The sequence below is a fragment of the Antechinus flavipes genome, chromosome 4 (assembly GCF_016432865.1).
Source record: "Antechinus flavipes isolate AdamAnt ecotype Samford, QLD, Australia chromosome 4, AdamAnt_v2, whole genome shotgun sequence".
Lineage (NCBI taxonomy): Eukaryota > Metazoa > Chordata > Mammalia > Dasyuromorphia > Dasyuridae > Antechinus > Antechinus flavipes.
This window is the reverse complement of record NC_067401.1, coordinates 285,109,359-285,135,550: the sequence shown is the minus strand read 5'-3', so window position 1 is coordinate 285,135,550 and position 26,192 is coordinate 285,109,359. Positions and strand designations below refer to the sequence as shown.

Here is a 26,192-nt window from a genome sequence, read left to right as displayed (position 1 = left end):
ATACACATCTGCATGTATTTATGTATTTCTATGTATATGTTTATAAAGCAACTAAAATGCATATATATACTTATATATGTACTTCTATGTATATATTTATAAAATATCTAAACAAAAATCTATGTATATCTATATATGTCTATAAACATATACATTATATTATATATAATAATTATATATAAATGTGAACTTGTATACATGCACCTATACACATTTATTAGGTATATTATATATAGATAGTATTAAATATAGTATAGAAATAGAATTATATAATTATGTTACTCTATATGCATATGTCTATCTATACACATATATAGATTATATTATTTATAATAATTATATATAAATGCAAACTTATATACATGCATCTATACACATATATTAGATATATTATATGTACATAATATTAGATGTTGTATAGAAATAGAGTTATATAATTATGTTGCATGATATATTAATGGATAGTTGGGTGACTTAACTGATAGTGCACCAGGCCCAGAATCAGGAAGATTTGAGTTCAAATCTGGTCTCACGTACTCTCTAGTTGTGTGATCCTGGCAAGTCACTTAACCCTATTATTTTAATTTCCTTACCTGTAAAATGAGCTGGAGAAAAGAAATTACAAACTATTCCAGTATCTTTGCTAAGAAAACCCAAAATTCAGACATGAGTGAAAAAAGATTGAACAACAATAACAACAATATTTAAATATATAATTATTCAATAATATACTATTATATATGATATCAATTTACATTTATATAATGATTTATGGTTTTCAAAGTCCTTTATGTCCATTACAGAATTTAATCCTCATAACAATTCTGTGGTGTAGCCACTATCTTCCAGATAGTGAATTTGAGGCTCAGAGTGTTTAAATGAATTGCCCAGTCACACAACTAGAAAGTAGAGAAGGCAGGATTCAAATTCAAGTTTTACTGACATCAAGTCAGCACTCCATTTCTTATACCAGACTGCCTCTCTGAAGGTAAATATGCATCCATGTAGATTTTGTTTTTGTATTGGCAGAAATCAACTTTATTTGTGTATAAATAAATATCTATATGTATACCAACACTGTATGTCTGATGCTCATATCCATATGTATATGCACATAATATGTAGATATAATTATAATTTACACATATGGATTCAGGTATCAGAGTCTCTTGTTTCTAGGAGCCAGTAAAGATTCCTTTGTTTCACATTTAAAGGCCTTCATATAATATGAGAATACTCATATTATATATAATACATAATTATATATTATATTGCATAGATATTTAAACTTCTATGTATCTAGACATCAAATGCTATGGTTTCTAGCTGCTAGTACAAACTCCTCTAGTTGGCATTTAAAGTCTTCTGCAATCTGATTCCAAATTAGCTCTCCAGATTTATTACACACTATTTTCCCTCATGCGGTCTATAATTCAGTCAGCCTTGTCTTCTTGCTTTTCCTCACACCCAGAATTTTCATGTCTATGCTTTTTTTGTCCACCATGTTTGAATAAACTCCCTTTTCCCTTATGTCTTATGCTTACTCTTTTCCTTTAAGGTTCAAATCAAATGCTAAATTCTTCATAAAAGCCTTTTCTGATCCACCTCCAACCCCTGAAATCATTTGTGATTGAATCCTTAATATTCCCTTGTCTTTATTTTGCATATATTTTGTATTTATTTATATAGTAGCTTCTTGGGGCTTTATCCCCAACTTAGCCCTTGAAAGTTTCAGTTAGTCTCAAGGAGGCAGTTTGGTCCCATTTTCAAGGTATGTTATGGGTCTGCATTCTTAAAAGTATAGATTACCAGCCCTTACCAGTGCATTTGCCTTTAATGATCAATCAGAAGGCACTGGAAAACATTTCCTGAGTCGGAAGAGTAACAGTAATTATAAAGCATTCTGCTCTACTCAAACCCTACTCCCATAAATCTGGTCTAAAATTTTAAATGATATCAGTGTGAAGAATGAGTTCATCCATAGAGAATACTGATGGAAGCACACAAGCAGGGAACATATATGATCAAGGTATTTTTTGCCTCCAACACTGTAGAACCTCTATGTACTTTCCCTTCTCATGGTTGCTCACTTGGGTTTTCTGGAGCTACTTCTCTTTAAATCCATATTTGCTTCTCTTCTCTGTTACCAAGGGTCACACCCCTTAAAGCAGTCTCTTGAATTGGTTCTCATTGGCCCTGTTCCCTACTGTTTCTCCTCCAGGACAGGAAGCTAGTTACTCCTGCAAAACATCATTGGTGATGGAGATGTAGAAAAGAGAGGAAATCCTTTGGCCATTTTCTGGTAGAAGTAAAAGAAGAAAGAGAAAGAGCTGATTTCTTCAACTCTAACTGCAAGGAACTGTGCTCTTCAGAGCTCTCTTACTTACATTGATCACCCAATGATCTTATCTTACTTTTTAAAAAAGCCTGCTGCAATTGTGAGTGGGGAGGTGACCAAGCCTTAGCAAGCCAACATCTGCCAGTTGTTCAGTCACATCCAACTCTTTGTGATCCCATTTGGGGATTTCTTGTCAAGGATATTGGAGTGACTTGCCATTTCCTTCTTCAACTCATTTTATAGATGAGAGAACTGGGGCACTCTAGATTAAATGACTTGCTTAAGGTCACACATCTAATAAGCATCTGAGGCTGTATTTGAACTTGGGAAGATGAATTTCTATGGCTCTATCCATTGTGGCACTTAGTTGCCCCATTACACTTGACTGAAGACTTCATACCTTTACTTACATCTTTGTTACATGTTGAATAACTACATGTCTCTTTTATTTCTCTTCTTATGTTCTGATTTCAACTAATTTACAGAGAAGAGTCAATTCAACCAGGAATCTCCTAATAAACTCTGCCTACTACAATTATAAATGTACATCTTGTCTCCTCCATAGACGGAAGCTTCTTGAGGGTTGAGATTGCTTAATCTTTGAATCTTCAGAGGATAGCACAATACCTAACATACAATATTTTGCTGCTAAATCAATGCTTGTTGATTGCTTGGTATATATATAGTCCTAGGTAAGGATTATATGTAAAGGAATAAAGGGATCCTCCTGCTTTTGTTTTAGCATTCCAAAAATTGGACTCATAATCTAGCATTATCAGTTTTTAAAATGTTTGCTAGCATTGGAGGTAAACTTTTTGAGGACAGGTACCGTCTCACTTTTTTATTAGTATCTCTAACACCTTCTGAGATGTCTGGTAAATCATACGCACTAAATAAATATTTTCTCTGTTTATTAACTCATTCATTCATTCATTCCTCCTCATGTGATAACCCCCTTTGCTTCATTCAGGCAGATATTTCCCTGACTTGCTTGGTAGCCTTCCATTTTTCCCCTGTTGGCATATCTAAACCCAGCTTATTTGGAATCGGAATCCTCCTTGTATGGATCATAAACTTGGCACCTATTATTTAGTTTCACCTTTGGGCACAGTGTATCAACTCTCCTGAATTTTTATTGTCCATATGGACAATATTGGCTCCCCTGTGGGCAACAATACAACTTCCTCATTCATGAAGTAGCCAAAGTACAGGTCGATAGGAAGCTATAGCTTTCACCAAAATATCAGTATATATTAACTGAAATCAGTGGGGTCCTTTCTGGTAACATTTAAAAGGGCACATATTGATTACAAGGAATCCTTGGTGATTCCTGGATAAGTGTGTATGTTGGAAATAGTTTGGATATAGGTCACTTGAAAGTTCATATGGGAAAGTTTTTGAATTATTAATTCTAATTAGGCAGTTGGAATTGCTTCCTTGAGCAACTAGTTCTCAAAATTTTGAACCCTGAACAGAATGAATTTTGACAAAAGAGCCATCTGAGAAATACAGGACTCATAGCATTTGAGACACCATAGCATAGTGGAAAGGATACCAGACTTGGAGTTAGGAACATCTGGATAAAAATCCTGTCTCTGAGTCCTACTAACTATGTGACCATATGAAATTAAGAGAACTGCTCTGAACTTCTGCTATAAAAGGAGAATCAAAGTATTAATAACACTTAACTCATGGGATTATTGTGAGCCTTCAATGAAACAATGTGAAGCTCTTTGCAAGCTTTCCTCTTCTCTCCTTTTCCCACTGTTAACAACTGAAAAAATGGTCACTCCTTCCAGCTTCTAACTTGTTTCCCCCAGAAGTCTTCAAAAAACAATCTTCAACATTCACCTTTAAGCATATCACCAACTGGTGAACCCTGAGATAGTATCTGCTGGAGTTTCTCATTTCTATAGAAATATAGGTGTTACATTCCCTATCCACTCCATAGGGTATATTGGGTCTTGGGATCATTATATATCCTTCCTACTTTTGGAGGAGGTGAACAGGGATATAATACTTCCAAAGGAAAGCCTTAGATATTAGGAAGTATATAGTAAACTCAAGTCTGTTGGTTATTTGAGCTATTTTGGCAATAATTATGCTTCTTTTCCCTCCCCAAGACAGTTGTAGCTGGAAGTGGGAACCAATAGTGATTTCTCAGGCTTGGGTAATGATTGTCCTACTAGATTTTACTGTAGTCCAAGATCATTGTGCTTTGCTTTTCTTAAAATCCTACCATGGAACCAGTAATTCCCTGAGAAATCTAGGAGGATCATTAAACCTTATGAGCAGCCCAATGGGATCAATAACTTCCCTTTATCCATAAGCATTTTAAAAGTTAATAATGCCTCAGTCTGATTTTATTTTCCTTTCCATTACATGGTTGGTGTCCCAGAAAGGCTAAAAGAAACGGAGCTATTTTTCTTGTAATTTTTATTCCTATTTTCTTCCAACCAAACAAATTGTGTTTTTGTTTTTGTTTTGTGTCTGAACTGATTCCTAGCACCTCCTCTGCATATCAATAATCTGTCATCACTGCTTAGAAGACTGGTAATGGCTGAAATGCAGTCTCCAAGGATAGCAGGGAGAAAACGAGGCAGACCCCCACTTCACTCGGCACCTATGAAAATGGCAGTCCACAACCTTTACTCTTCTTCTGCCTGTTCCTTACCAGTTGTGAAGATCCCAAAGAAAAGAGGCCGAAAACCTGGGCACAAGGTATGTTTCCAATGCATCTTTATTCTGAGGTTGTCTTAGATGGACACAATTAGCATCAGAGTGGAATTAAAATGTGATACACAGTGAAAGGTGGAGCAGGCCATGTAGAGTTTGCAAAAGAGAGAATAAGAATTTGTTCTCAATGCTATGTTATCACCATATCTCATTGTTACAGCATGCCTGCTTAATGTGTAACAAAAATAGTAGCTCCTTTCTATATGTCAATTAAATGGTACAGTGGATAAATTACTGGATTTGGAGTCATAAAGATTTATCTTTGTAAGTTTTTTAACTTTGTAAGTTCAAATCTGTCCTCAGACACTTATTAGTTGTGTGACCCTAGGCAAGACACTCAATTTTTTCACCTGTGAAATGAACTGGATCAGGCATGGCAAATCACTCCAGTATCTTTGCCAAGAAAACTCCAAATGGGATAACAATCAGTCAGACATGACTGAAACAATTCAATAACAATAATCTATATGTTGCTTTGAGAATAATAATGCTGCTTATTTTATTTGATCCTTGCAGCAGTCCTGTTCTAAGGTACTCTTATTATTATTATTATTATTTCCATTTTATATACTAGGAAACAGACTTGGGGAATGAATCTTGCTCAGGGAGACAACAGCTTCTAAATGTGTAAGATGAAGTATGAAACCAAGGCTTCTTATTCTATGTTTAACACTTTATTTCTTATAGCATCAATATAATCAAACCAATTTTGGGAGTAGGGAAACTGAATTAATAATAGACAAGGTAAGATCAGAATAGAGAAGATTTTGAGGCAAACATTTAAATCCATGTTTCTAAAACCATCACCTAAATTAGCCTTTCAAGCAAGAGACCATTACCTGACTTCTTACAGGAGCTTTTTCAAAGCCATCATCCAAAATGCCTTTGTCATTTATTTGAGTAGAAGCAGATGATGTCTCTCAGACAGTTAAATAAATAATACTATCAAGGCAATGTCAAGGAATATAGAAGAGTTTTCCCAAACTCAGCTCAAACAGGGACCCCATGAGGAAAACATAGCTCATTAATTCACAACTTCCTACTTGCATAAAGGAAACTCTGATGTCAGGCTTGGCTTCTCTTTGATGAATTCCCAGTGATTTGGAAGTGGAGAAAGAACCAAATTCTCTGATGTAATCTCAGTCATATAAACAAACTCTAAACCAGGGATGGTCTTCTTCCATTCTGAGATGAGAGCCAAGTATTTCTAAGAGTCTCTCCAAAAAAAAAAAAGACCATCATACTGACCATTCCTGAACATTTTCCACTTCAGGTAGATTCAATTCAGAAGCTTTCTTTTGTCTGGAGAGAAGGAAAGCCTTAGGTATCCATCTTGAGATTTGAACACTCTACCAAATGCAAATTTCCAATTAACTTCCATAGATTTAGGAAAATGTATGGAAATTATTTCAGGTTTGCAGAAAGACAAAGCCTCTGGAAAGCCTGAAATGAATTCAACCTTGTCCCCTTTGATTCTTAAGGAAATAAATGCAGAGAAAAGTAAAAACAATATAGAAAAAAAATGTGTGTGTGTGTGTGTGTGTGTGTATGTGTATATCTTTATACACACATGCATATACACATGCAAATAGAGGTCACTCAAAGTTATTTAAGGGTTATTTATGAATTTTTGAATTCAGTTGTCTGATGAGATAAATTTGCCTTCAGACTCTTGATGATTTTTCTTGGACTGGGTAACTTCTTTCTTATTGGGTAAAGGTACTCTTTCAGAGCTGATATCAAATTGATATCATTCCTCCTAGATCTCTTTCTTTTTTCCCAATAGTATTTTACTTTTCTAAATATATGCAAAATAGTTTTCAACATTTACCTCTGCAAAACTTTGTGTTCCATATTTTTCTCTTTTCTTTCCCTCCTTCCTCAGACAGGAAACAACCTGATATAAGTTAAACATATGAAATTCTTCTAAACATATTTCCATATTTATCATGTGGTGCAAGAAAAATCAGATCAAAAAAGAAAAGAAAAACATGAGAAAGAAAAAAAATAAGCAAATAAACAATAACAACAACAAAAAGGTGAAAATACTATGCTTTGATTCACATTCAGTCTATGTGGATGGCATTTTCCATCACAAGTCTATTGAAATTGCCTTGAATCACCACATTGTTGAAAAGAGTCAAGTCCATCATGATCATCACATAATCTTGTTGTTACCCAGCTCCCTTCCTTAACAGTGCTGAGGTCTGACTATCCTACCTGCATGCTTGGAGCAGAACAGACTATTTATTGATCCAGGGAGCAAATCCAGGGACTGGAAGAAAAGCTGTAAAACTGGCTCCTCCTATATCCTTGGGAGCTGTGGCCCATAAATAAAAAATGACAACAAAGATATGCTTTATCACAACCAAGAAAATGAAAATTCGCTCCCTAGCTTGAGCCCAACTGCATGATTTTCTTTCTTTTTAAAAACCACCATTTTCACTCATCCTGGCTGTACCACCATACAGCCAGCTGGCCTTTTCACTGTGTTTCACATTTTAGTTCCACTTGGGAGGTAGTTAACATGAGTTTTCATTGTTGGGGGCATTTTGGGTGAAGAAGAGAGCTTCTGAGACTGGGGTGGTCTAGGTGCTCATCTTTACAAAGAAGGCTAGTCATTCCCATATAGTCAGACTTTGGGATCAAATGCAGTAACATGGTGCTTTGCAAACCTTAAAATGCTATACAAATGCTAGCTATTATTATTTTTTTAACAACAGCAACAACAATGATGTTAATAATGATGATGATGATATTTGTTGGGCAGCAAGCACTATTACTCTGGATTCTTCTATGTAAATCCAGGTTTGCCTCATATACAAAGATGCAAGTCATTTATGATGACTGGTGGTGGGGCTCGTGTTCTAAGGTTTTTTTTTTTTTTTTCAAATAAATGGATCATTTTCTTTTTTAGTCCTGGGGAGAAGAATTCTGTGCAATTGAAAAGCTTAAGACCCCTGGCAAGAAAATTATATAGTGACTCCTCACTTTCCCAGATGTCACCTATTGGGCAACCTCAGTTCTTTGGAACAATGCCCAGAATCCAGATGTGAACAAACTCACCCCTCCCATTAATTATTTTGGATGGTAATCTGTCTAAAATGCATTATATCCCTCCCTAACACCTTAAACAGAGCATTCATAGCATAATTAAACATTTTCTTATTGATCCAGTCATTCTTATAAACATTATTCATTGTACTGATCTGTATACATTTACCTTGGTGGTTTCTGAGGCTTTTTATGTATTGAAGGCATATAGTTTACCCTCCCCCTTGTCCTAATTACTTCATTTATTGGACCTTTTCTTTGCAACATCTGTTTAAAAATCTTTCTATTGTGCATTGAAAGGTGGTTGGGCTAGGATATGAATTTTAGAAAAAAAGCTTATCTTCTTTTCAGTTGCTTCTTTTCCCTAAAGCAAAAAGTATAGGAACATTCTGGTTAATGAAATTGCTATCTATCTTTTGAATTAATTTGTGGGATTTTCAATAGAACTTCAACAATAGTTTTTTATTCCAATTAAGAAAACTGCAACTCTTGTTTCTGGCAGCCCCAGAACTGTTTTTAAAAAAGGATGATATATAAAAGACCAAGTATTAGTTACGTGCACTTATTTTGGTATCTTGGGAAGTGCAACATGATTTTTAGCCTGGGATCAAGGCCTCCCTCTGACATAAGCTGTCTTTATGACATGTTTCTGTGTTCCAGACAAATTTTTAGGATTATTAGTTAGGAATAATAATGCTCAGACTGAGCTGAGTCTGGCAAGGGATGCTAACAATCAAAATAAAAGGTCTTTAAACAGAAGTCACATGACTATTTATTGAGTATGTTATATTAGATATTCTTTTTTATCTATGGAGCAAACCACTGAGATTTCATTCCCATTCGCAAACTGTGAACTGTGAAATGTCAGAGAAGGCACTGACTTTTATTAGTAAAGAGAGTTTCCTCACCTGGCAATTCCTTATACTATTTGAACCATAGCTTCAGTCCAATCCTCCTGTTCCTTTTGACACAGTGAACATGGGGTATAGGATAGTAGAAAGTGTGTGACCCTTCTACTTCTATTCAAGATGGTGGAAACTATTTTACGTTTTTTTTTTCTCAATTTCAGCCTTAAAAGAAATGAGGTTCTTGGACAAATTGACTAGTTATGACCTTGGGAATCTAGGATCTTATTGTCTGAAAATTGAAAAATTGAAAATTGTCTAAACACTGATTTCACTTTCTTGCTTCAATTTTTCCAAATTTTTTTTATATTTCTGTTATCTTTTGTATGGCTTATACTGATGCCTAAGAATCAATTATTAAATTGTTAAAATTTCAGTTTTAACACTTACAAACCAGAAATCAGCAGATGTTTCAAATCAGATCAAAATTTATTATTTTGATGAACAATAGACTTAAGAAAATGATGGAGAAAACATTAATAACGGTGTTTCTGCATACATTTTTTTTCAAAGAGCTGATTGTTAAACATATATTAATATGTCCCTGCATAGGACCTAGGAGTGGACCCCAATTCTCCTGATCTCATGATCATAGATACATTTAAAACTGAAAGGGATCTTAAGAGACTATTTAGTCCAGTCTCTATGCTTTATAAACGACGAAAATGTGGACCAGAGAAGTTCATAATTTGCCCAAAGCCACACAGGTGAATCAGAAGCAGAATGTAAATCTTATCATTCTGACTTCATATTCAGTACTCATATCACACCTCTCCAAAGCCCAAATTTCTTATAGCGACATGTGAGTTATTACAGAACAGATGGGCAAAAAAGTTTTTTTTTGAATTTTAGCAAAGTGGTAATTTGCAGCCCAAATTTAAATTCATTATGATTTTTAAGAGGGCAGGAGTGGAGGGTGGGAGTAATTAGGGAATAGTCTGTCTTCTTTGGTGTGCAATCCACTTCATCTATAGCCCTTTTTTTTTTCCTCTGAGATACTATGTATAGTGATTAGCCTACTCCTGGCAGGTCTATTAGGTGTTTTTTTTTTTTAAGAATTGTATTTTGGCAAGTTTATTTTTTCCCTCTTCTTGAGTTCTTCTCCTGCTGAAGAAATTAAAAAATAGTGTGTTATCCTTTTTGCCTACACAGATGATATTACAGAGGCCTTTATCTAGTGATGGATTTGTGCCAGTTATATCTTCCCACCTTTCCAAGTTCTCTTTTATCTGGGGTGAGAAATCTTGGCCTTAGGATCTAGATGCTCTATACTGAAATCTAAGCTTGATTACTATGAGGAAGTTAGCTTAATGCCTCAGTCTTCTGATCTGTAATAACATAACAATATTGATGACAATGACAGTTGTCATTCTAATAATACTTTGAGTTTTTAAAAAAAACATATTAACTTATTTGACCCTCACAATGACCCTAGGCATAAATACAGTTATTATTATCATTTAAAAGATAAAACAGAGTTTAAGTGACTTTCCCTGAATCAAGCTAATAAGTATCTAAGGCAAGTTTTGAATTCACTCTAGATTTCATATTCTATCCACTCTGCCACATAGTTGCTGAGCATTGTTATCCCCATATGCAAAATGAGGATAATAAAACTTACATCATGTACCTCATAGGATTGTTACTTAATTTTTTTAGAATGGCAGCTGTAGTTGTGACTTGTTGAAAATCACACAGCTAGTAAGTCAAGTGTCTGAAGTTGAATTTGAACTCAGGTCCTCTTGACTTGGCCAGTGCTCTATCTACTGTGTCATGTAGCTGCACCTGTAAGATCGTTTTAAGGAAAGTGCTTTGTAAACCTTAAAGTCCTCTAGAAAAGTAAGTGATTGTTTCTTATCATGATTGTTATAACAAAATGGTATCTGGTATAAGTTGGTAGTACAATCTTTTTCCAGCCCAAGAAAAAATCAAACCAATCAACAAGCATTTATTAAGTGCCTATTATTTGTCCTTGGCAAATAACAAAGACACAAAAGAAGCAATTCATGTCCTTGGGGTTTCCATTTTTCAGGGAGATTACATTTATCCATTATTTTTATACAGAAAAGATAAATATGTGGTGTTTTGGAGAGGGAGGACATTTGCATCTGAGGAAGAGGAAAAGATTCATATGAAGTCTTATTTGAGACTGGAGAAGTAAGAGATTCTGAGTTTGGGAGATAAAAAGAGATACATTCCTGTTATTGAGGAAGATTAGTACAAGGGAACAGAGATGGAATGTCTTCCCCAAGGAAGCAAGGCCAGTATGGCTAGACATATGATTTGTGAAGAGGAGTGACATATAATAAGGTCAACATGATAGGTTGGGACTTTATTATAGAGGGCTTTAATTCTAGTTGTAGGAAGTTATATTTGATTTTAGAGACAGTAAGTAGGTTACACAGTGGATAAAGTTCGAGGACTAAACTTGGGAAGAGTTAGCTACTTGAATTTAAATACAGCCTCAGACACTTAGCAACTATGTAATCCTGGGTAATCACTTAACCCTATTTGCCTCAGTTTCCTAATCTGTAAAATGAGGAGGAGAAAGAAATGGCAAACTGTTATCATATCTTTGTCAAAAACTACAAATGATTAAAAATGACTCAACAACAATAAGGAGTTCGCTACTGAGATATTACTAGATCTTTTGCTCAAGAAAAATTGTTTTGGCAACAATATGGAAGACAGATTGAAATGGGGAGAAACAAAAAGCAGGGAGACAAAATAGGAAGCTATTGCAATAGTCCAGGTAAAAGGTAATGAAGGCCTGAACTAAGGCTTTGAGAAGTGAGGAGTCAAATCCAAGAGAATATGTATCAGTGGAAACAATAAAATTGAGTATTTCATTGATTATGTGAGATGGAGAGTGAAAAATTGAGAATAATGTAAAGCTGCGAACTTAGGAAGGATCCTGGAAGAATGATGGTTGCTATTCAGTCATTTCAGTCATGTCCAGCCCTTCTTAACCTCATTTAGGGTTTTCCTGGAAAACATATTGGTGTAATTTACTATTTCCCTCTCTAGCTTATTTTTCAGATGAGGAAACTGAGGCAAACAAGTGTTAAATGATTTTTCTAGATCCATTCAGCTAATAAGTGTCTGGGATCAAATATGAACTCAAGTCATTCTGGATCCAAGTCCTGTGCTCTATCCACTGAGCTACCAGCTGTCCCTAGGATGATGGTGTCCTTAACAAAAATATGGATGCTTAGAAATACAGAGATTATATGATTTACACAGATGAAGTTATCTCTTTTCTCAGTTCACATTCTTTCATTCATTCAACAAATACTTGTAGTTCTGTTCTGAACCAATAGCTGCACAAGCTTCTGGTAATTGTAGTTCTAGGTCTGCAAAGAAGCTAAACCATCATGATGTCTGGGCTGAAGGAGCCTGGAAAATTTGGAATTAGTCTCTTTGCACAGGGTAGGAGTGAGTGAGAGTGAGAGAAGATTGGAGAGAGTGGAGATACAGCAGCAAAATGGGAGGATTTTTTCATGAAGCCTAATTTTGAGCATGAAGCTATGGGAAGCTTTTACTTTCAGCTCCCCTTAATTAACAAGCTTTCTAGAAAGGCAGAGATTAATCTTTTCTGAGGAAATGCAAGATGTTGGTGAATTGTCTCCTTTCCTTCTCCATTCTCATTTTTTTTTGTTTGAAAGGGTGAAGGTTTAAATCATAAGTCCTTTTTTTGTTCAATTATTCCTTATTATTTAATTATTGCTTTAAATCTGGATTTTTCCTAGCTAATGCATGTATATCTTTAACAGTAAAAAATAGATGAAATTTTTTGTTGTTTGAATACCCATAGAGATTTTACAAGTCAGAGAAACTTATCTTTGGGGGGAAATTGTTAGGGAATTTCTGTTGTATTATTATTATTTATTAATAATCTGCATTAATAGGCTCCCAAAAATCACAGAAAAAGATGCATGAATTTTAAGAATTTCTATTCTTAGTTGATAATAACAATAACAATCTGTATTAAAAGGATCCCAAAATATCAGGGCAAATGAATGAATTGCCTAAGCTTACAGAATATTAACTTATCAGATATGCCCAAAAACTTTGAATATAGGTGGCTTGGCCAATTTCCACTCCTTCAAGTTTTTAGAGAGAAAGATTAAAAAATAAGTAAGGCATTCTCAATTCTAAGTTTGAAAGGGCAGAGACAGAAATGATTTGAAAGATTCAGCCATGCCCTTCCTTTTAGAAGAGAGGGGATGGTAGAAAAGTGTGAAGATAATTTCTTCCCACAATTTTACTTGCTAATTTGACAAAATCTCTTAAGATTATATATTTTATGGCTATGCCAGATTTGTACTCTGACTCAAACATTTTATTTATTTTCTCCATGTGACTGGGTGATTTGTAGGATAACTTTATAACAGTATCACTTCTTTTTCTTCTTCCCCTGATTCTTAACCAACCAATGTCCATCACAATTTCCCTTTTCAGTAGTAGAGAACTACTTGATTCTATCTGTTTAATATATCAAATTACCCTCCCTTCCTCCCAATCTTTTACTCATTCTACAAATGAGAAAATTGAGACCCAGAGTTTTATTTGAGACCACATAATTTATTAGTAACAGATTCAAAAATAGTAACTCATAACCTAAATTGCTTACAACTATACTACAATTTGAAAAATTCTGGGATTTGATCTGTATGGATGCTCTATATACAATGCCTATTTTAATTTCCCCATTTAGCTTTTGATCCCTTTTTTGGTTTAAATTTATTATTTATTTTAAACATTCTTCTTAAATATTATAAACATTAAACAAAAATATTTATAGCAGCTCTTTTTGTGGTGGCAAAGAATTTTCTCACTATTTTTCTTGCCTTTTTAATATGGATAATATGGAAATGCTTTACATGATTTTGCAAATATAATATATTGCTTGTCTTCTCAGTCAATAGAAGAGAGGTGGAAAGGAAGAAGAAAATTTGGAACATAAATTTTAATATATGACTGATGTAAAGTGGAGTGAGGACCAGAAACTTATTGTACTCAGTGAGAGCAATATTGTAATGATTATTAGCTATAAAAGTCGTAGCTACTCTGATCCAGGACAATTCCAAAGAACTCACTTTGCATCAAGTCATATGGGTCTTTTAATGTTATTCTGAAGCCATCCCCTTTGTCATTTCTCGTAGCACAATAATGCTCCATCATAATCACATACCACAACTTGTTCATCTATTTCCCAATTCATGGGTAACCTCTCAATTTCCAGTTATTTGTCACCACAAAAAGGGCTGCTATAAATATTTTTGTACATATAGATCCTTTTTCTTTTTTTTTGATCTCTGGGATATAGATCTACTGTAGTACTTCTGCGTCAAAGGGTCAGTTTTATAGTCTTTTGGAACATTGTTCCAAAATATTCTTTATAATGGTTGGCCAGTCCACAACTTCACTCATTAGTACATCTATTTTCCTTCATCCCCTTCTGCATTTCTCATTTCTGATAAGTATGAAATGGTTCCTTAGAGTAGTTTTTATTTATATTTCTCTAATCATTAGTGATTTAGAGCATTTTTATTTGACTATAATTTTGATTTCTTTTTCTGAAAAGTGCCTGCTTATAACCTTTGACCATTTGGTAACTGGAGAATGGCTTTTATTGAATAAGGTTGACTCAGTTCTCTATACATTTGAGAAATGAGAACTTTATCAGATAAATTTGCTGTAATTTTTTATATTACTTCTATGTCTATGGAATTTTTTAAAGCAAAATAATTTTCCTTAGTTACCTCTTTCAATTAAGTCTATTTTTGCTTTTGCTTTGTCCAGGATCACAATTGCTACCCTTGATTTCTTTATTTCAACCAAAAGCATAATATTCTGCTCAGCCCCTTATTTTAATTCTATGTGTTTCTTTGTGTTTCAAATGTGTTTCTTATAAATAAAATATCATTGAATTCTAGTTGATAATCTATTCTTCTATCTGCTTCTATTTTATGAATGAGTTCATTCCATTCAACTTCATAATTATGATTACTATGTATTTCCTTCTTATTTTTCTTCTGTTTATACTTGTCTTTGTCTTTTTATCCTGTCACTCCTCAAAAGTCTATTTGAGGTTCTGACCACTGTCTCCCTTAACCCACTCTCCCTTTTATCATCCCCCTCCCCCCCCCATTTTTCTTATTTCTTTATATCCTCCTATTTCCCAATTGGGCAAGATATTTCTATACTCAACTGAATGTATGAACCAATTGCAATGTATTGAACCAATTCCAATGTGAGATTCAAACTCTGTCCATCTCCCATACACCATATTTCCCTCTAAATTATAAAAACTCTTTCTTATATAACTCTTTTATGTGAGAAATTTTGTCATTCTTCCCTTTTCCCTCTTTCTCTTTCTCCCAGTGCATACCTCTTTCTCTCCTCCCTCATTTTTTGAGATCATTCCAACATAATTGACTCACATTCATGCCATGTTTCTATGTGTTGTTGTTTAGTTTTCTGACTTTTTGTGATCCCCATTTGGGGTTTTCCAGGCAAAAATATTAGAGTGATTTGCCATTTCTTTCTCCAGTTCATTTTATAAAAAGAAAATTGAGACAGACAGGGTTAAATGACTTGCCCAGGATCACATCGGTTAGTAAGTATCTGAGGCCAGATTTAAACTCAGAAAGATGAATCTTCTTAAATCCAGTCTTGCCCCTCTATTTACTGAGTCACATCATTACCTTTTTGTCTATATAGACATCTTTTAATTAAGGCCTAAAAATGATAAAAGTTCTTAGGATTGCAGGTATCATATTTCCACATAGGAATGTAAATAGTTTAATTTTGTGGAATCCCTTATGATTACTCTTTAATGTTTAACTTTCTATGATTCTCTTGAGTCCTGAGTTTGAATGTCAGATTTTCTATTGAGCTCTGGTTTCTTTTTCTTCAGGAATGCTTCATTAAATAGCCATTTATCCCCCTGAAGAATTATATTCAGTTTTGCTGGGTAGGTTATTCTTGGCTGTAGTCCTACTTTCTTTGCCTTCCAGAATATCATATTCTAAGTCCTTCACTTCTTTAACATTGAAGTAACTAAACTCTGTGTTCCTGACTGTGCCTCATTATATATGAATTTTTTTCTGGAAGCTTGTAATAATTCTCCTTATTCTGACTATAATAATTCAGGGAGGGGGGGTCATTTTGAGGTTTTTTTTTCCAAGAGTTGATCAAGATGCTTTTATTTCTTTTTTACCCTCTGGATCTACACTATCAGGGCAGCTTTCCTTGATCATTTTTTGAAATATGATGTCTAGGTATTTTTAAAAATCATGGTTTTCAGGTAATCAGGCTTAAATGATCTCTTCTTGATCTATTTTCCAAGTCAATTGATTTTCTAATATAATATTTCACATTTTCTTCTATTTTTTCATTCTTCTGACTTTGTTTTATTGTTTCTTGATGTCTTGTGAGATTATTAGCTTCCACTATTCCAAATCTAAATTTTAAGGAATTATTTTCCTTAGTTATCTTTTGTACACCCCTTTCCATTTGGCCTGTTCTGCATTTTAAAGAATTCTTTTCTTCAGTGAATTTTTGTGCCTATTTTACTATTAGGCCAAATCTGTTTCTTGAGGTGTTATTTTCTTCAGTAATTTTTGTGCCTCTTTTAGCAAGATGTTAATTTTTTCATAATTTTTTTGCATCACTCTCATTTCTTTTACCATTTTTCTTCCACTACTCTTCTTTCTTTAACTCTTTCAGATATTGTTGAGCTTGTATTCAATTAGCATTTTTCTTTGAGGTTTTTTCATGAAACTGTTTCCACATTATCTTTTTCTGAGTTTACATCTCAGTTTTCTCTGCCATTGTAAGAATTTTTTATGGTCAAGTTCTATTTGTTTGCTCATCTTTTCAGCCTATTTCTTATCTTTGAACTTTGTTAAAGTTGGGCTCTCCAACTTGGAGCACTGTCACAAGCTTCAGGCTTTTATGTGCTACTGTTTTTAGAAATACTTCTGGGGATTTACAAGTTTTTGATGTTTCCAAGATAATATGATCCAGGCAAAAGTGTGGTCATTGTTCTGTTCATCTGTGTACTGGCCTTTAGATAGAACCCCTGTCCCCCTGCAGGTGTGTATGCTAGCACTCCTCTTGGCCTTGGAATTGTGACCTTCCCTGTTTTCCTCCACCCACTGCTCTCCTGCTAGCACTCCTTTTTACCTTGGAACTATGACCAGGGTCCCTGCTCCCTTGTGTCTGACTTTTCTAGCTTGGGACTGCAACACAGAACTACATATGGGCAATAGAATTGACAATCAGTGCTAGCTATACTCAAGGCCAGCAAAGGGTCCCCTGTAATATCTTCTGTCCAGTTGTCCCACCCCCTTACTGTCTCTAAGATGAGAGCTCTTGAAGCTACATTTGATAACCTCACTGACATTGTTAAAGCCTATCCAGATTTTAATAGATAATTTTATGAATTTCATCTGATGATCATCCCCAAACTTAGGTCATCCTCAGGCAACAGGCAACCTTTCCAGTTTGCTAAGCTCAGTCAAAACTTCAAGTCCACTGGCATAGCTTTTTAAAAGCCAGTATCACCTCCATACCACATAATACATATCAATCTCATGCTATTGCCACCAACAAATATTTGATTTATTAATATAATATCATAATGCATTACTCTTCCTGAGATGAGCTAATGATACTCAATTTCCTAGTATGCTTTATCCTAGACAACTAGACTATTACAAAAGAATTTTTTTTAGTTTTATAATATTGAGTATGTCTTCTTTTATCCTATGTAAATATTCTTTGTTCATATATTACAGTAATCATGTTTTGAAATTTAAAGAAGAGAACCCTGCCCTTGCTATAAAAAGATAAAATAAATTAGCAACAAAGAGTACCCAAATATTTCCTTTTGGAAATTTGCATAAATGTGACAGAGGTAATAAAATTTGTCAATGTTCTAAATACTTTTCAGGCACGTCTTTCAATGGTTGGGGTCCTTTGAAAGGGCATTACATCCCCAAGTGCATGGTAAGGACATCTAAAGTTAGCTAAGTAAAAAGAATGATTTGCAAAGTTATATTTGTGGGAGCTAAGGGTTAAACTGCCACCACTGAATTGTCCTCTATGTATAATGTACATGTGTATGTGTATATAGTACGTATCATTGTTTCTTCTATCTGATCAGTATCAATGTCATACTACTTCAGTCAATAAATAGTTGATTTATTGATCTTATTTGTGCAATGTATGTATATATATGTATGTGTGTGTATATCTATGCCTATGGCTATATATGTATATATAAATTTATAACACATATATTACACATACACATAAATGATACAGAACACAACTTTAGCATCATGTAAGTAAATGAAAAGGAATAAAGTGCCAGGCCTAGAGTCAGAAAGACTCATTTTCCTGAGTTCAAATTTGATCTCAGATACTTGCTATCTGTGTGCCCTAGGTCAAGTTACTTACTTGTGTTTGCCTTAGTTTACTCATCTGTAAAATGAGCTGGAGAAGGAAATGACAAACCACTCCAATATTTTTGCCAAGAAAACCCCAAATGAAGCCATGAGAAGTCAGATATAACTGAAAAATGACTGAACAACAATCAGCATAACCACAATTATCTCAGTCACCCAAACTAGCCATCTTGGAGTCGTCATTGACTTCTTATGCTCATTCCACAATCCAAACTATTGTTAAACCTTGTCATTTATACACTTACACCATTCCTTCTTTCCATTCACATAGCTGTCATACTAGTCCTCCAGACCCTAGCTTTTTAAACTGTAGGTCACAATTCCATATGGGCTTGTATAACTGAATGTGGAGGTCATGAAATTATGATTTATTATTAGTAAATGTTTGATTTGTATACATATTTTATATATCTATATATCTGGGGTTGTGTAAAATTTCTTGGGCAAAAAGGTATTGTAAGTGGAAAAAAGCTTAAGAAGCCTTGCAGTAGTCTAGACAACTCTTTACTAGAGGGTTTTTTTACATCAAGAGGTTCAGTGCACTAATGAAATCATTGGGATGGACCAAATTACATCTACCTGAAGATGGATATAGAAATGCAAAAAACAGATATAGAAATATAGAGATAGAGATGTAGAGATTGAAGTAAATATAGGGAAATTAGAGCTAAGAGAAGTGAAAATGGTGGTATATAGAGACATACAGATTGAGAGTTAGGGATGAATTCTAGTACCTTCTCTAGCATTGTTTAACTCAACACTTCATGAACTTTAAACACTCCATCTAAAATTTACTCTTTTAGAATAAGACTGTAAATTAACTACTAATATCTCTATGCAGTAGAGGTAGGTAAAGCTGGGACATTTACTAGTTTCTTTAAATCTATTTAATTTGTGTGTGTGTGTGAGAGAGAGAGAGAGAGAGAGAGAGAGAGAGAGAGAGAGAGAGAGAGAGAGAGAGAGCGAGAGAGAGAGAGAGAGAGAGAAGAGAGATTGTCCACTCAAACTCATATTAAGGGAGCTTAAAAACATTCACTCTCTTGATATGGTGTTGGCTTCCATAGTTCTTGCCTATTTTTGCCTATTTAAACTTGAGATAATACCTACAGAGCATTATTTCATAAATATCACTTACTCATACTAATATTGTCCTTTAGACAACCTTAGATAAGCAGCACTTCTGATAATGATAAAGCTACACATTTCCAGCAAAACTTTGAATTGTGGGTTCATTTATCCCTGATCCCTTGTAACTACTCTGTTTCCCATCATATTCTAGTTCGACCCTTCCTCACAAACAAAATTTGAGAATTTTGTTGTTGTTGTTGATTGGTTGGTTGGTTTTTGTACAATGATCAGCACTATTCTATGTATTCCAATCAAACTAAATGACTCTTGACTGCCATGTTGATTTGCAGTTGATTTAACAAACATTGAAAACCTGGGGGGTCATTTCCATAAACAAGGTAACTTGGGAAAAATTCATTCATTCATGCATGACATTCAGTTTTCCTCTAGAGGAAACAACTTACACAGGATCTTAGTAAATAATCATTTGCTTTTAGATTGGTCTCTGCATTGGGATTTTAGTTCACAATGGAATCCTATCCTAGTGTCCCCACTCTATTTTCCCTCCTCCCCTCCAGTTTTAAGTGAGTGATCTTTCCTCCCCAAATCTCTCATACTGATCTAGATCATTTCTAAGCAACTATATATTTTGAAATGTAACACACATAGATATATGTAATGTATATATAATTTTGTATAAGTATATTATAATTGGCATAGAAATTGGCTTTTTTTTGAAGGGGGGGGAAATCTTATTTACCTTTCAAATGGTTATTCACTTCCTAGAATAATTATTAGGTAGCTGGGCAGCACAGTGGATGCTTAACTTGGAATTAGAAAGAGCTAAATTCAAATCCTGCCTCAAATACTTATAAATTTGTGAACTTGGGCAAGATAACTAATTTCACTTAGACTCAGTGTCCTCATTTAAAAATTGGGATAATAAAAGCGTCTACCCCATGGGGCTATTGAAAGAGTACAATGAAACAGCATATGTCATACATTTTGTAAACCTTCAAACACTGTTTAAATGCCAGCTATTTTTATTATTGCCATTAAACTACAAGCTCCTTGAGGGCAGGACCATATCATTTTTTTCATCTTTGCACTCTTGACACCTAAAGCATAGCATCACTCTCCTTCCCAGGTGATAAGATATAAAACATGTTGAAAGTATTTAATAAATGTTTGTTTGCTTTGTTTTTTGTTTGGCCTAATTGAGCTAAAAGTCATCAAGGAAGTATGGCACTAAAGAGTAGATTGACATGGAACACAAAGTCCAAATTGTCCAAAAGTTAAATGTTGGGTCTCTTAATGCAAAGAAAAGATGAGCTGGCCAGAGGGTTCCGCCCTCTTCGGTTACATTTCCAGCTGGCAGAGATGGGTACTTTCTCCTTCTGTTCCATTCTCACCATGATACTATTAACAAGGCAAAGCACAGGCTCCTCTGGCAGCCATTGGCAGCAACGCCCTTTACACATATCGTGTTGGATGCATTTGATTAAGGTTTTGCATTTCAGATCAAGGTGCCAACTTCACCAGTGCCTGTACAGGATTGTTGGCTTTGAATGTGTTCCCTAGATTGCAAATTGATTAGCTACTGTATGTCAGGGCAAGGCAGCCTGGGCAGTGAATCTTCTTCAAGTGGGTATGACTGCCAAGAAAGACTCCCCTCCTCCCCTCCTTGCTCTTCATTCCAGGCCGTTTGTTCGGCTGCAGCCTATTTGAGTTTGTCCATTAAAAACAAAGAAAAATCACCTGCCAGGAGAACAGCTTGAACAGATTGGGGCAGAAGTTGGAGCTCATCATTTTACAAGTTGGAGAGGCTTCAACTTTCGGTCCTGGGGTTTCCAAATCACATCCCTGCTCCAAGGGGAGAATCAAAGGTAACATTTTTAGCGAGAGGGCCCTCATTGCCTATCCCTCCTCATTCATTACATGGCCTTCACCAGCTGAGCAGCCTGATACATGCAGGGAGAAATTTTACTCACTGAAAGGCCATCCAAGTGGAAAGTTGGTTCACTTTCACTGAGCCTGAGTGGCACTGTGGCAGACTGGGACATTTAACAAATGAACAAGCAGACAATGCCCAAGTTGCTGTGACCAGTTCACAAAGCACTTTGGGTTCACTCATTTGTTCACAACTGCAATCTCATTTTCATTATTTTGGGAATTATTTTAAAGTACTTTATTTTTATGGCCTTTAATTTTGTTTGAATGCCCAGCTTGTAGTATGTTGAAAAACCTATTAATAGCAAATTCTTACTCTTAATGCTTTGAATATTTTTAAAGCATTCTCATTAGACACAACCACATAAATAGCTAGCTAGTGGTAGTAATTGTAATTCTTTTGTAAAATAAATTTCATGACTATCTTTTATTTTCATATTACCTACCCTTACAAGTCACCTCTTATAACAAAGAAGACACAGTTTAATAAAACTAATCAATGGATAAAAAGTCTGACATTACATCTAGCACTCCATACTCACAATATGGAGCCTTCTGTGAAGAAAGTGGGGAAAAGTCTTTGAAAGAATTTTTCATTATAATTTGAGCTTCTTTTATTTTATTCATCTTTTTTCCATTTATATTGTTTGAGTCATTGTGTCTATTGTTTTCCTTATTATACTTACTTTACTCTGCAACAATTTATATCTTTTTTTATGTTACTATGTATTCATCATTTCTCACAGCATAGTCATTCCCGTGTTGAAAAAAAAATCCCATTACATCATGTACCACAAAGTAATGTTAATTGTTAATCATTAATCTTTTTTCTCCCCAACATGTGAGATTAAAGTCAAAATAAAGAATGACTTGACTTTAGAGTAATTATTATATGGAGGATAGAAGGTCAGAATTTGACTTTTTGAGACTCTACAAATATTTAAGTCCAATGAGTTTTTATTAAGCACATGCTTATGTTGGAGTTATAAAGACAAAAATGAATAAGTTCCTGTCCTCAAAGAATTTGTATTCTATTAGATTACCAACAGAGAAAAATAATTAACAGAGAAGTCCTTCAATCCTTGTTACCTTGGAGCACAGAGTTTGATGATAAATCATCCTGAATAGTAGGCCCTTAGAACTGTAAGAGTAAATTTTCTGTTCTGTGTTTAAGGTTCCAAGCAAGACATGGAGGCTGGCCTCTTCTTATCACAGAATATACATATGTCAGGACAAATGACTAATCCTAGTAGCCTTGATTGCCAGAACTAGGCACAGGAAAATAAATTTCTCCCTTTGGGAAATGGTTCCTATATATATTTTCACAGTAGAATCATAGTTCAAGAGTGAGATGGGACCTCAGAGACCATCTAGTTCAATCCTTTCATTCTACAGGTGAGTAAATTGAGGCACAAAGAAGTTAAGTAAATTGCCTGGAGCTACATGTGTCAGAAGTGGGAACCCAAGCCCTCTGACTCCAAAACCAGTGTTCTTTTGATTGTACCATGCCTCCTTTATCAGGAAAGAAGCAGACAGTCAACAGAGATATGGAGAGCATCACACTGAAGGTCTACAATGATCCTCTATGGTTGAGGACTTGCAGGCTAATTTATATTAACCCAGGGCTCTAGACTGTAGGGTTTAGATGACCCTAGGAATTGACCTTGAAGATCATCTAATCAAACTTATCATTCTACAAATGAGGAAACCAAGACCCAGAAACATAAGATGAATTGTCACTTAGTAAATTTCTGAGCTAGTAAGTGCTAGAATGAGTATGAAAACCTAAATGCCTTAACTCCTAGTACATTGCTTCTTATTATTTAGAACATCACCAATTTCATGGGAAGCCTTAGACAGGCATCTGGAATTTTGTAAATTATTTTATTTATCCTCCAGATAAATAAAGAGAAAATAAAATTAATGAATTCAAACCACCTGGCCCAAAAGTTAATATCTTCAAGCATCAAAAAAATTGGCTGTTAGGATTGCTGAGCTATTTTCAGTGACCTCTAAAGCCCCATGAAGAATGAGAAGGATACTACAGGATTGAAGAAAGTCAAATATTCTCCCCATTTTCAAGAAAGCAAAGAGGATGGTGATTTTCACTTTGATTCATTGAAAAATGCTAAAATGCCCTATTAAGGAGATGGTTAATGATCATCTAGAAAAGAAAGCTATGATCCCAAAGGACCAATATCAAGAACAGGTCATGCTAAATTAACTTCTTCCTCTCTCTTCCCTTGCTCTTCTTTTTTTTTTTAAATAGAGTATCTAGACTGACAGCCTTGAAGAATGCTATAGTTTCAGTTTTCTGAGATTTTAACAAAGAATTTCACCAAGTCTCTCATGCTACTGAGGTGTGGGGTTAGATAATAGTTCAGTTAGGCAGACTTGGAACTATTTGAATGACCAGAAATCAGTTAGCCTCTCCTAAATGACATTTTCCTCCTATATAAATTTGGGGCTAATAAAAGCATCTACCTCACGAGGTTGTATGAGGATCAAATGATATATAGAACACTTTTCAAACCTTAAAATGCCATCTTAATGCTAACTATTCTTGTTTGTAGAGAGACATCTAGTTCTGGCCAAGGTTGGACTAGTTGACCCCCTTTTGACTGTGGTTCCCTATGATGTACCCAAAAGGTGACCGTGTTTATCATAATTTTTCCTTGGTATGGTCTTGGGGACTACAGATACCACTGTATCTATCACTGTAGACACATAATTCCACTTCACACACAGGACGCATCCATCAGTGACCCTTTTCGTACTTCACACACTGTGGAAGGAAAGGAAAGGCAAAATGGGGGATGCACTAGTATTTGCTAATTAAAGACAGGGAAGTATTCAGGGAGACAAGGAAATGATGCCCTCTAGGTTTTCATTCACCAAATTGGTTATATCTTGCAGCTGAAGTCTCGTGTTCTAATGACTCCTTTAGCAATCTCCCCTCCGCGTCCGCCGCGAAGCACACCGGAGCCAGATGTCAGCTCCATCCCTCAGGATGCAGCCGCCATGCCCAGCTCAGCCGCAGCAGCGCAGGCGCTCACAGGTACGTCCGCGGAACTCGATACAAAAGGGTGCGTTGGGGGGCAGGGAGTTAGTGAACTGACTAATGGCTATTTGCTCCACGGTCACAGACATCATTTGAGATCGATGTGACTGACGAGTTGGTTATCTCTGACAGTCAAATGAAATCTATAATGACCAGAAATGTCGAGCTATGCTGTCTTGAGGTTTGGAGCATTGTGTTTTGGGTTTTCAATGAACCTGATGATGGTCCTGCTAAACGCATGGGGGAAGGGAGGTAGGAAAGAGCGTGGAGGGAAAAAAAAAAGAAAGCCCTGTTTTGCTTCTTTGTCGTCAGACTTGATTTGAGCCAATACTAAGAAGATTCATCAATGTCATCTTATGTACATTCATATTTTTGATTTCCTAGTCTTGTCTCTTTTTACAAACCCATCTTTCTGCCATCAGTATCGGAATAGGATGTATTTTAGCCAGTTTGGATTTCATATGAAATCAATTCTGTGAAAGGGATCAAAAATAAAATGATCCAATTCATTCATTTATTCATTTGTACGTGAATGCACGAATCTATTCAATATCTGCTATGTGCTAGGAATTGTTTTAGATGTTAGAGACAAAGATAAAAATTGAATGGTGATAGGACTTGAAAAACTACATGTTATAGAGGAAAGAACTCTCCCTTTGGAATCGTAGGACTGGGTTCAAATTTTGCCTTTGATTCTATCTACCAGTATGACCTTAGCTAATCCATTTAACCTGAATGTTCTTATGTATAAGATGAGGGGTTTGGAATAGAATTCTCTAAGGCCCTTTCTGGCTCTTAATTTATTATTATCTTATGAACCTATAATGTGATATTGTTTAGAAAGATCCTATACCCAAATATCTCCCCTATTAAAGCTGAAAATTTCATTGTCAGGAATTAATTTGTATTAATCTTTTAAAATCTAAAAAAAAGCCTGGTACTTATTTTTCAATGAATCAACTTTAGTGTGATTTTCTTTCCTTTTTTAAAACAAAATCATTAATGGTTTTAGTATTAATGTCACAGTCACTTCCAGTTATGTTGTCTTCCTCACTCAAACCCCAGAATTATACTTCTTGTGAAACAAAGATAGTTAAGTAAATCCTACTGACACAGTGAATACTTCTGACTGTGTATGTAACACTCTGTACCTGTAATCTTCCACTTTTTTACCTTGAGAGAGAAAATGATGAGTCATTTCTTTTCTAGGGATAAGACTGATAACATATAATTTATATATTATATTGTTATATAACACAGTTATATAATTGACCATTATAATGATCAGATTAGACTTAATTTTAGTTTTATTTTCATTTACATTATTGTAGTCACTGATTACTTCACTCTGAATTTAGTATATATTTCCCCATGTTTCTCTAAATTGCTCATATTCATCATTTGTTAAAGTTTAATAATTTCCATTATATTTCTGTTTGTTGGACCATTCTCCAATTATAGATATCTATTTCACCCTAAATTTTTTGTATGTTTTTTATTTTTGCAATCACAGAAAGTGATGCTATGAATATTTTGTTGTCGGGTCTCTGCCCAATAGAAAGAACTCTGGGTCAAAGTGGGATGAACAATCTAGTCATTTC

At 34.9% G+C, this 26,192-nt stretch overlaps 1 protein-coding gene across 2 annotated transcripts in view; it reads left to right on the top strand.

The window, feature by feature from the left end:
* Positions 1-26,192, top strand: part of SCML4 (Scm polycomb group protein like 4) — a 179,779-nt gene that overhangs the window by 84,105 nt on the left and 69,482 nt on the right. For both annotated transcript variants that reach the window (XM_051997487.1, XM_051997489.1), the window contains exons 2-3: positions 4,845-5,059; positions 24,447-24,588. In XM_051997487.1, the coding sequence (XP_051853447.1) occupies positions 4,895-5,059; positions 24,447-24,588 (307 nt within the window). In that variant the 5' untranslated portion in view covers positions 4,845-4,894. The remainder of the gene's footprint in view (positions 1-4,844; positions 5,060-24,446; positions 24,589-26,192) is intronic.